The sequence below is a fragment of the Schistosoma mansoni genome, chromosome 1, assembly GCF_000237925.1.
Source record: "Schistosoma mansoni strain Puerto Rico chromosome 1, complete genome".
Classification (NCBI taxonomy): domain Eukaryota; kingdom Metazoa; phylum Platyhelminthes; class Trematoda; order Strigeidida; family Schistosomatidae; genus Schistosoma; species Schistosoma mansoni.
The window spans coordinates 49,601,714-49,614,604 of NC_031495.1; the positions used below are offsets into that span (position 1 = coordinate 49,601,714).

Genomic DNA, 12,891 nt, shown 5'->3' on the forward strand with positions numbered 1-12,891 from the left:
TTGTTAGTTATACATTTGCAATCATTTTTCAAGTATTACATTTCTCCTGTCATTAAAACTTATGTAACTGACATTGTTATGCTTAAATTTAAGTTTTTTATGCCCTAATTAACCCATTTACTGCCTAATGATAGCTAATATAGTATAAGTGTTTACCATTATTATCTCACTGTCATCCACACACACACACGTACACAGTAATTGAATTTACGCAATTCATGTTCTCATATTTTTTGGTGAGAAAGTTAGTGATAAAACTAAAGCATTTTAATCTTCTAGCCAATCGTACCGAAGAACATCAGCTGCATAAATATGTGTATATCTATGTGTGTGTATGTGTGATCGTCTGTGTTTCGATGCTATCACGCTGCTAGTAATTAACAACTACATTATTCCAACACAAACTCATCAACAATCACCACATCAAAAAATCCTAAATTATAACAGTCATTCACATCTTGATTTGAAATTCCTTCTTGTCTTCGTTCGTTTTCACTGCTGTTATTTTGAGCGAGTTCTTCTCGTATTACTTCACTCATTTCTAGTTATTTGTGTTTGTTTTTTCTTCTTTGCAATTTTACCAAACTTTATATCTTTATTTTGTTTTAATTTGTTCCTTATTGTTTTGTGGAGGAATTTTATTGATTACATCGAACTCTGCCAGAATTTCTCACTTCTCTCTATTCATCCCACCTTCGGAGATACCGTAGGATGGGCGTTAATTTTTTTTTGATCAGTACTGAGGAATTATACATGTGATGTGAACATGTAGTTAGGAAAAATGTTGTGCTTTGTTTATTTGAAGGTGCTTCTGGCTGAGCTTCCTTCTTTTTACGTTTCAACATTACCTAACAATTGCAATATGTATATCTTATGATTTGTTTGATTTAAACGTGCAACGTAGTTGTTAATCTTTATTAACGACTATCCAATTATCTGTTTGTTCATTTCCCTTATGTTTTATCTCGAATTTTAACCCTTATTTGCATTATCATAACGTTGTCATGTTGTCTGTCATTTTGATCACTTATTCAATGAATAATCAGTGTATTGTCATTTTTTCATGCTTACTTCCTTTGCTTCAATAAATAAATGTTCATTATGACCATTGCTTCTTAAATATTTGTGATTGTGATTTTAACTACTTTATATCTATTTAGGTAGTCAATTTTCTACCATATATTTACGAAGGAACTGTATGACTCATTATTTGGAAAACATTGAACTCATCATAGTTAATGGTCAAAAAAATGCCATGACTTTTTAGCCCGTTCTCGTCTACATTAACCAGTTTATGTTAAGTTTACTATGATAATAAAAGTGATTGATATGTTTCAATATCGAAACAGTGATTTCAGGAAACTAAACCCGGGAATTTCTATATTCTAGTATGAAAATTGTTAAACAATCACTTGAAAGTTTTCCTCAATGTTCAACCTAGTCATTAATGACTATTCTTATTTGTTTCCAGAGATATTTCAAAAGTGTTGGACGGAGAATATGTTATAGAACCACAATAACAGTAAATTTGTCCAAACAGATTTCCTCTATCGACATACAAACATTACTGAGTTTTATTAGTTTCCATTTGTTTTTGTGGAAATTTACTTATCAGTCAATTATTTGGCACTTAAATGTCATCTTTTACTTATATAATGCCCAAATATGTGAGACATTTTCAGAGGGAACTCGTTGTTTTTTGCATTCATTTGTATTCGTTAGTGCTTGACTGAAATACGGTAGTCAAACCTTGTTTATTTAGAACATAAACTAAAATATCTGAAAGTAGGTGCTTTCATTTATAAATTTTTAAATCCTAAGTACGAACAAAGACTGAGCGATTCAGTCCTGAACTTCAATGAATGCCATACTCTACTAATAGTTTGGTGGCTCTGACTGCTTTTCTTGTTTACTTTATTACTCTTTGGAGTTTCAAATAAAGCATGTCGTCTTGAGTTTTAAATAAACATATCAACGCTCGGATCTAGGCTAGCCAGTCATAATGCAACATTTCTTCCGATAATGGATCCATATGTCTTATACAACTTTCACGTTTAATGAAATCATTATTTTATTGTTAAAATATTATAGTAGTTGTCTAACTGACCAGTATTCTCGTTTACAGAGTTTACGCGAGCACACAGCGAATGAAATTGCAATATCATAGGACTATACTTGTTTAATTGCCTGTTAAATTTTATTATAAATCTTGTCTGGGAAATAAGTTCATGTGTTACTTCTCGTTATTTCACCTACTGCTTTGAATGACATTCTTAAGACTACATGAGAAAGCCTTGTACATTGAACCTGTTTCATTCTTCCTGCATGTCTAAAGCAGTTGCATGTACAGATATAAGTTACGTTATGTTGAGCTCTTCGTGCTAACTATATTCTATTGATTCGAATTCCACTGAAGTTACTCGATACGTCGTTTCAGATGATTGAAGATGACTGATATTTGCTTATGGTTTCCATTGAATTATATAAACTACTTGAGTGGCACATTCTCCCTAGAAACAGTGAACTAGTGTCATCAGTGACCATATTCTGTTTGTTACTTTTTTATTCTGATAACAAAGAATGACACCAATTACTCCGTAATGAAATATTAGTTGTTATTCTTTTGTAAGGAAGACCAGTTAATAATTGAACAAGTAACTTCTCTAAATTGCCCAATCTTTGACACAAGTTAAAATTTGCGAAACAGTATTAATTTTGATTGAGATTGCAGATATGTATTGTTAAAAACGGACATAAGTCTACAAAATAGACTCCAATCTTTGTATGAACTACCTCCACTCATATACTGATTTCCTGCTGATGTTCTTAAACGTTTCATTTGCTTAAAATAAGTTAGCCGTAGTTCGTAAACTGTTATTTTTTTATTAAACGAACCAGAAGATCCCTAACGCTCTATACAAACAAATTCCCTTTGCTCTTTTCACTTCTAACTTTATAGATGAATTTCATGCAGAAATGAAACTAGGTTAAAACCATTTATGATAACTTTAAACATCTCCAATCTCTTAGAATATAACGTTATAAGCACATAAAAACGCAAATATATACAAAGTGTTTTGACAGGCGCATATTATTTCAAACGGTATAGATTTACAAGATTATTATAAAGTTGGTTGAAATGCGGGTCCTGAACAGATTTTACGTTTAAATTTGGAAATCATTTAGTGATATGAATGAAGTAGGGTTCTTAAATAAACACCTTTTTTCGTAGGCGGTATTTCAAAATTCATCTAAGCTGCGGGATTAGCATTCAAAACCTCGGAGCACTGAGTAATCATCTATTTTTTTTAGTTAAAATTTCAGTGGGGTTTCATCCTGTAAGTTGGGTAGCCTTATAGTGAAACCTTCATTGTTATTCTGAACAGCATAATCAACACAAACTTTCCCTGAGGATGACACTGTGCTAAAACCATCCTTGTCAAGCTACAATTCTTCACCAGCTCTATATTTAGCAACGTTAAGTGAATTCGAACTGGAAATCATGAACTTCTAAAATGAATCATTCAGGCAGAGTCCATATTTCATGAATCTCTTGGTATTTACCTTTTATATAGTAGAAGTTGCTAAAAATAAAATGAAGGTAACCTAGTATTTTGCTGTTTTTATATGCTTCTGATATCCACTATAATAAGTCATCTCATAAGATCATAGAAGTTCTAAAACATGAAATAACGTGTATCCAGTTGACGTTCTTGAAAAACTGAAATTTACTTCCTTATATCATACTTTTTTCATGGAATTCATCCTGATATCTGTATGTCAGTGTATCTCCATAGTTATTAAACAACTGATTTAATCAGTTTCATTAATTAAACGCTCATATTCCATTTTTTATTATCCGATTTCCCCCCATCTTTTGTTTTTTCTTTTTTCCTTTTATTTTACAGATATGTATTACGAAATAGATTTAAATTCATTAACGACTAACAATAAAAATTGTTCTAATAAAAAACGAATTCAAAAAGAAAAACGTTTATATTCCTTAGATAATTTACAATATATCTATGCACGTCTATGTATTATTGATTTTGGCGGTATATTGAATTCCATGAATAAACAAGAAATTCTTATGTCTCTTACATCAACTGAATTATGTTTTGCTATACGACGTGCTATTGATACAACAATTAAAGATTTATTTGGTGAATTTTCTGGTTTACCAATATTAAATTATGATTTATTATTTTGTCGTAGAGAAATGAATGATAATGATAATAATGATGATGATTCTCATGCTAGTCGTCATCAGTTAACTAATTCAACAAATGCTCCAAGCATATCTTGGTCTATTCTACTCGCTGTACCGTATACTAATGTAGAGAAAATAATAGCAGCATTAAGTTTCATGACAAATGAATTAGGCGGTTTAGAATTAATCAATAAATTATTTGAGTCAATTCATTTAAATAATGATTCATTAAAATTCTATGTAGATGTTATATCTGTATCTGATTCATTATTCAATTTACCATGTATTCCTATTTATAAATCAAAAAATGTTTAAATATTACGATTACTCTTTCCCATTTTGATAAATATGATTTATTTAATTCTTTTCAATGGGGTATAACAATATAGAGTACGCACAAATCATTTATGTTATATCGATTGCTTGCGTTCTTTCCCAGTTGATATATGAGTGATAAGACCGCCTATCAGAGAGTAGTGAGTTTATCGATCGGATTAATGATATGCAAAAGCCGTATGAGCAGTCTTGAGCACTTATCAGTCTTGCTTTCTGCCTAGCCCAGCCAGTTAAGTCCAGAACACCAATAATAGCCTCTGCAATATTAATCATTATTCTCAAACATACTGAAAAATACAAGCAAAGTAGATTTCATTCAATGAGCATAATAATTTTATTTTTTTCTAAATAACACAATACTACAACTGATTTGGCATCTGCTTGTGTCCACTAATGTCTCAGTCTATTGAGCTGTGAATTTTCGAAGATCCTATCTAATAATACTAAGTCAGTACAATTAATCTCTTTATATTTTACACTGGTCATTTATTGGCTTATAGTGTTTGTACCTGTACACAATAAAAGCAGATCAAAATGTGGAATTATTATCGTGTGAACAATAAATAAATATTAATCAAAACGAATAGATCAAAATTTCCTCATATTATGATTATTAAATGTCAAGAAAGACGTCTACGTATTTAGGTGGGAATATTGTTAAACTGAAATATGTAATTCGTCATATTTTTGTTCTATCATACTTTTCTCAAGTACTGATTGCATGACTATAATATTCACATTTATTGTTAAGACTATTGTAAATATTTTCTGAGTAGCGTCCAAACAGGTAACTTTGATACTAATGAATTTGTTGATAAGTATAATACTGTGATTGACTTGGAAAGTGAATCCACAATCATTTTCTCACTCTCTTCATTTCATTATATCGTGTACATGTAGAAATAACGGTGAACCTAGTAATATATCTTATGTTATCCTATGGAATTCAGCATTTCAAGAAGAAATATTGCAGTTGATCCTTACCATTTACCACTTTCCTGACAAAAAACCACTTCGATTTATGTTAGTGGATTTTCCGCTATTGATCAGCTGTCTGGCCGAAGTAACCGTTTCATGTGACGAAACTTACCGAAGATCGTATTGTAGTCAATCTAAATTACCTGCATAAGCGTCATCATTTCAGTCGATTTTCTCGAATATATATGTTCCTTATACAAGTTAAACCTCATTGAACGCTTAGTACCAGGATCCTGATATGTACATGGTTTATAATCCTTTTTAATTAATTCTCTAATATTTTTCATCCGAAATTATTAGACTAAATTATTGGTCATTTGAAAAGTGGTATTGGGAATCTGTCTTATGAATAGAAATGACTGATATTCTTTTCATTTGTTTGAAAGTACACAAGCTGAGAATTAATCTGAATATCATGATCAGAGATATAGCTAGGTTCAATGTAATTTGTTCAAAATGAACTCCCTATTGATGTTCATCAGGTCTTACCTCTAGAGGTTTTCAGAAGCTTTTCTATTTGCTGTGTCCGATAAAATTATATCCTGTTGAGGACTTTTGTGTGAAAATATTACCAGAGTATCTTTCGCTGTATTATCGCAAATTTAGCGGTTCTGTAACCTATTGAGGTGTTCAGTCACATTTATATCAACAACTAGTTTGAGCAAAGTTTCGAAAATCAATTTCTTATCCTTTTATAGTAACAATAGATCTAATTTATGCTTCATCCTTGCAAACATTAGCATGAACCAGAGCGTTAGTCAAAAACTGTACGTTTATAGTGTGTGAGGGGAGTGTGGCCTCAGACTGCGGCAAAGAAGAAAAAGGAACGGCGAGCAGAACAGTTACATAAAGAGGGGAACAAGTATGATTTATGCTATTTATGTCAACAGAGATAAGTAGTATGTAAATGGAATGTTTGGCAGCAGAAGGTTGATAAGATTGAACTGAAAAAAACATAAAGGCATTGAGAGACGGAAGAATCATGAAGGATGTGCAGGACAGTTGATGGAGGATTCTCAAATGAAGTATTTAATATATGGTTTTCACCTTTTAGGAAAGAACTAATTTTTCGCTAAACAACTGACCAGTCTTCCCCTACATGATTTTTTTCGTTCACTACACGTCATTTTGCTTAAAGTCAATGTCTGGTTGATCAACCTCCCGAAGGAAGATGAGATAATTGATCTTCATAGAAGAACTTCAAATTAAACATTTGAGATTCCTGATGAGTATAATCATTGTTATATCTCTGTTGTTCTGAATAAAATATAGCATTTTCATTACTTCATTTACTACAACAAAATTCTGATGTCTCTCTACCTCAGAGAGCAAATAACTTTAATCAAACTAACACGTTTACTGTGTACACGGAATAAATCATATAAAATATTTAATACATTTAAACAGATTCGATTGTACTAATTTTATATGAAGTTAAGGTGGTTCCTAATTAAGAGACGTCTGTGTATTCATGTGGATGTGAGAAATTCGATGTTAATAATATGAATGAGTCATTGAAATTAAGTTTGTCAATAAGGAATTCAAGTTATGAAATGAAGTTCCATAAGAAACACATACCCCTAAACATAATCTGCTTGCTAATCTTTAATCAAAATAGATTATCGTAATGAACGGAATAGCCTTCGATTAAGAGCTAACATTGCCCTGACCTTTCCTACCATCAATTTAACTATCACGTAGGGAAGTGAAAGCCGATCTCAAAATGTTTAGCTTGCACTCTTGCTCTCTTTCTCATAACATCAACATTGATTATCATTACAATTATTAGGATTACCATTGATTTTTGGTAATTGCTAATAATGTTATTGTTTTATCAACTGTGATTGCAGCATTATGTCAATTTCTCTTATTTCACTGGTCTATAAATTCAATCTAATTTATATGCCTTCATTTGAAGCATAAGCTATCATAACTTACAAATTCTGTGTTAAATGCTTCTGCACGGCTATACACATAGGTGATTGATCAAGACTGATTTTTCGTCGTATACAAGACCATCCTTTGGTACAGGTTACTAAAAGACAATGTAGATAAATTAGGCCTTTTATTGTCTAACATGTAGCAGATTCTAAACACTCAACTCCAAATTGAACTTTTAACATCGTTTTTAAAATTCAGTCAAAAATCCAGAAATTTCTTAAGTAAACAGATCGAATATGAAATTTCACTTTCCTTTTCTATTCACTCATTAAAGAGAGAAGTGTAATACCAGATGAATACATTAATTCAACAAAGAAGGAAAAGATTGCATTCTATACTACATCCAAAGTGATTAATTTACTAAATTACGTTTGATATGATATTGTAATTCAATCATATTAATTTGTCATTTATCCACTCGTTATTGTCTATTTGTTTTTCTTGCTCCTGATTCTTCTTGATTACCTTTTTGGCGACATTGTAACCATACATTATTTCTGATTTATTCCGTTAAATGTTTCACACATATTTCCACTGTTGAACATAATTAATCAATTGATTAATCCAAAAAAACTGAAATTCATTTATGTATATCTATAGTTTTCATTATTCATAGATTTCGGTACATCTAAGTGTATATCTCTATTTACCAATCTAAAGTCAATTACTCCTTATTGTTTTTATTAAAACGTTTTCTCAAGGAATCATATTTCAATTAATCACTACATCAGTTTCTTATGCCCATCACACTTATTTTATTTTAACAGAATCATTTATATCTACAGACCGACGCATGTACACATGTCTATGTTCACACGCCAATGGAAAATTAGAAAAAAAAATCTTGCCGTTCATCACTGATGTTTGTCTACATAAAAAAGAGCATTATCATTCGGATGATAGTTGGAGAAACGTAAATAAATCTGTATTTTCCAAACTTGTTCAAGTAGTAGAAGAACCATCAATATTATATCAAAATTAGCTATTTTACTTAGATTGTAAAACGTAGAGAATAACAAAAAAGGTCTAACCTATTGTTAAGAGGTTTTTCATTGAGCGAATAGCTAATACGTTATTTGTAACTTTACTCTTATGTTTGGGATTATATCGACAATAGATTTAACATGTGAAAGTAATATGTAGGTATCATTACCAAGTTTTGATTTGATAATTTTGAATAAATTGAGCATTAGGTAGATAAATAAATTAATATATTTGTAATATCCCAATGAGTAGAAAAATTAGACTTTCTGACGTTTCGTGACTCAGTGTAAGCCACTACTTCAGAGAATAAATAACCAAATTCACATTTATCCAAGTTTAAATAGTACAACGGAACAATACGAATATTAGGTGAGATCAATCATAAAACAGGTCTGAATAAATCAATGTCATGTCATTTCATTTCGGTCAAAGTGATTCATAAGCGACATGTATGTAATTTTGTGTGTATGTATGCATTGTTAATGATGAAAAATGTGTGACCTTTATAATGACAAAGGATAGAGTTTAATTTGTAATGTAATGGTGTGAAATTGTAAATGATATCAGGCTACGTGACTGGGATAGATAGTCCAAGTAGGATGTATGGTAAGGCCTTCCTTTCTATTGAGAGCAGTGGGATTAAGCATTATATGGAAAGCTTCAGCTACTCTTCTTTCTTTGTAGTTGGAAAAACCTTTCTTTAGTATTTTGATATTTTTGAAATCAATTTGATGATTGTTGAAAATTGCGTGAACTGCTATTGCCGATTTAATTTGAAGTCTATCTAGTTCTACAGGATTATTAGGAGGTTTCTTTATGTACCTAATATGTTCTTTGGCACGAGTCAAGATTTCGCGAGATGACTCTCCAATATAGAAGGCATTACAATCGGCACAACCTAATCTGTAGACACAGTTCTGTGTCGACATGAAAGGGATTTTTTCTTTTAACCGAACTAAGGTATTTCGAAGTGTGTTCGTTGTTTTGTAATATACTTTAATTCTGTGTTGTCTTAAGATCCTTTGGAGCTCTTCAGTTGTGCCATGACGATATGGTAAAACTGCAGTACCAATTCACGGCATTTTATTCGAGTTGTTATTATTATTACGTACTAAACTGTCCTGCTTTAATAAACTTCTAATAATCTTCATAGGAAAATTATTAGATTGTAAGATGCTAATTACATTCTTTTGCTCTTTTTGTTTGTCTTCTTCTGAGGTGATGACCTTGTTGCCTCTTCTATAAAGATCTAAGGCTAACGAGATTTTTGCACTGAACGGATGTGCTGAATGGAAGTCAATATACCGATTTGAGTGTGTGGGCTTTCGGTAGATGGATAGATTTAGAACTCCATTTTCATTCCTTTTCACTAAGCAATCTAAGAACGGTAGCTCACCATGTTCATTTTCATTCTCATTCGTGAATTTGATGTGAGATGAATGTGTGTTTATCCGTTTTGAAAACGATCTTAGATGAGTCTTTTTTATCACCACAAAGGTATCATCTACATATCTATGCCAAATTCGTGGTTTGATGTCGTTGGTGAAGATATTGGATTCTATGTGCGTCATGAAAAGGTTGGCCACAATCGGGGACACGGGGGAGACCATTGCTACGCCATTTGTTTGTCTATATAACATTCCGTTGAAGGTGAATAGAGTCTAATTTAAGCAGAGTTTAAACAATCTCATGATTAAACTGATGCTTAAAGGACATCTGTCAGACAGAGTATTGTCATTCTCTAGTAAGCCACTAATGAATTCTAAGCATTTATCAATAGGAATACTAGTATATAACGAGACAACATCAAAGCTTACCATGACTTCATTCTTCTCGATAATTAGTTTCGATATTTTTTATTTCAAGTCATATGTATCTTTAATCATATTATGTAAGTTGAGCTGTAGTGGTTTTAATATGCTGCTTAGATATTTAGATAAAGCATATGTTGGTGTGTTGGTGAAATCTACTATCGGTCTTAGAGGGATTTCTGGTTTATGAATTTTCGGTAAACCATAAAACCGTGAAATATTACAAGATTTTGGATACAGAGCAAACCAAAGGGAGGTTCCAATGACTGATTTTAGCTCTTTCAAAAGTTTACTTGTATCTGATTTGAATTTATTTTTAATCGTTTGAGAATTTAATGAATTGATCTTTTCATATGGTCCTGTGGCAAGATGTTCAAGAGCTTTATTGATATAATCTGTTCTATTCATGACCACTGTTGTGTTGCCTTTGTCTGATTTTGTGATTATAATCGTTTTGTCCTTTTGAAGGGAATGCAAAGCCTTGTATTCTTCTTTTGAGATGTTTGGTGTAAGGTGTTTTTGTTTCGTCAAGATACGGGATGTCTTTTTGACGTAATAAATGCGATTCTTTTTCTGGTAGTTGTGCGATTATTGGCTCTATAATGGGAGCAACTTCAAGAGTACTAAGCGGTTTTCTATGTAAATTGAAATTTAATCCTTTCTCCAGTGGGGTGATTTCATGATTCGTTAAGTTTCTGTCAGACAAATTATGAACGATTCTTAGATTATTCGAATTAGATTTTATTGCTGACGTATTCTTATCTTTCTTTCTTTGATCTTTTCAAATTTTTTGATGAATCTAAATAATGGTGTTCTCTTTCTATAAACAGGTAAGAAATCGCGGTTTGTAAATCTGCGGTTTGTAAATCTGTAGGAATTAAAAGTTTCAGTACATCATCTGGGTTTTTGATTCGTTCACGATATTTTTCAAGTAAATATGTACATTTGTGAATGCGTTCTCGTAAAATGTTCGAGATGAGCGTTGAGAAGTCTGGATCGATCTCCAGGACCGTTCTGGAGGTTTTACAAAAAGAGATTTCGGAATAATGTTGTCTTGTAAACATCGTTTATTAAATATTGTGTGATTGTACCGATTGCATTTACACTTGGATAATTTGATCCGAAAATCTAATTTTTCTACTCATTGGGATATTACAAATACATTAATTTATTTATGTGAAAGAAATAGTTGTTGAAATTTTACAAAAATCAATCCTTTAAGTTATGCAAAAACTATGATATTCCAAGATGTTACGTGATTGGAGGAAGTCAGTAAGAGACTTTGAATCTAGGCTTCCTGCTTGCTGGTATTCGTTAGTAAGGGATAAATACAACTGAGGGCAGACAGATACTGTCTGTGAATCTTGTACATCAATTAACAAGTTTCATAGAAATTTGACTTTCTGATAAGTTTCAAGTGGCATCAAAATTAAATCTAGGGTTTTCTGCCCGTAACCACCAGGGTCAGAATTCAGGTTACGAGAAAAAACAAAAAGCAAACATATAGATAGCGATAATATGTTTATGGAAAACAACCAGTCAAATTTTCGCCAACAAAACTAGGTAGCAATGTATCATTAAAAAATTGTTATAGCTCAATTCTCTTTTAGCTAAAGTTCAGGACAATATTATAATACCATACATTAATTATCCAATAAATATATACATTGAAAAGATATATATCGAGATTCGTTGGAGAACAGCTTCCAAAATTTCAAGCCTTTATTTACTCATTAATTCATAGCAATCTGTCAAATACAAAAATCTTATCTAATCTATTATATTATGTTATATCAAAGAAGTTTGAAAATGTACAATACTATCTGCGAAACCATTGTTACCAATTACTTTACACCATCGAATACATGAATGTTTAACTAATCTATTGCATATTTATAGTGACTTGTCAATTGTATATCTCACTAAACATATAGCTGTGTTTAACTCTCTATATAATCACTAGATACATACTTATTTATTCACTTGATTAATTAATAATTCACCAATTCATACCCATTAATTAGTTGGTATTTATTACAAAACAGCTTCAAGTTATGACATTTAATCATGCTGTGTGTGATAATTAGATAATAAAATGGATTTAACAATGATTATTCAACAGAAAAAAACGTGTAAATTGAAACTTGAATCTGTTGAGAGAAATAGGCAAGAAAGTTTTAATATCCACTATAGGTGTCAAAATTTTGACATAAATTAGCCTTTGCAATAGATATATACTCAACTTTATGTACTGTCGGGTGAATCAGTCTTAACATGTTGTGAAAATTTTGATGTTAAATTTTTTGCGTTTGTAGCTCTCATATTCGCATACACGTAGATACGCAAGTGAATAGTGAGAAAGTAACCCAGTAAGCAGTTGAATAAATGATTATCAACTAAAAAGCATCATTATCATATTCACTGTTTTGAAGTAAATTAAAAATTCACTTATTTTGTTTTCTCCTTATAATTTGTTGTTAGGAATGAAATGTATTAAAATTATTGTATTCTGCCATATTCTATAGTTTGTAATAAATAAAATGTATTCGGCGAATAATTTGAGTAAATTCGATAGACATGAACACTGTTGGATACCGGCTCAGTGGTCTATCGATTAAGTGCTCTGGCGCA

General features: G+C 31.3%; 2 protein-coding genes across 2 annotated transcripts; both read left to right on the forward strand.

The window, feature by feature from the left end:
• Position 1: 1 nt before the first annotated feature.
• On the forward strand, positions 2–1,104 carry Smp_049450 (hypothetical protein). Its single transcript, XM_018794715.1, has one exon. It carries the CDS (start codon positions 335–337, stop codon positions 731–733), a length of 399 nt encoding a protein of 132 aa, XP_018649099.1. The 5' UTR covers positions 2–334; the 3' UTR covers positions 734–1,104.
• A 2,806-nt stretch (positions 1,105–3,910) lies between these two features.
• On the forward strand, positions 3,911–4,525 carry Smp_148630 (hypothetical protein; the record flags this gene model as incomplete). Its single annotated transcript, XM_018794716.1, has 1 exon — positions 3,911–4,525. The coding sequence occupies one exon, from the start codon at positions 3,911–3,913 to the stop codon at positions 4,523–4,525; it is 615 nt and encodes a 204-aa protein (XP_018649100.1).
• Between the last annotated feature and the right edge of the window lie 8,366 nt (positions 4,526–12,891).

What these genes read in the sequence shown, in the direction of transcription:
- Smp_049450 (XM_018794715.1), top strand. Translation starts at nt 335, where the DNA reads ATGTGTGATCGTCTGTGTTTCGATGCTATCACGCTGCTAGTAATTAAC.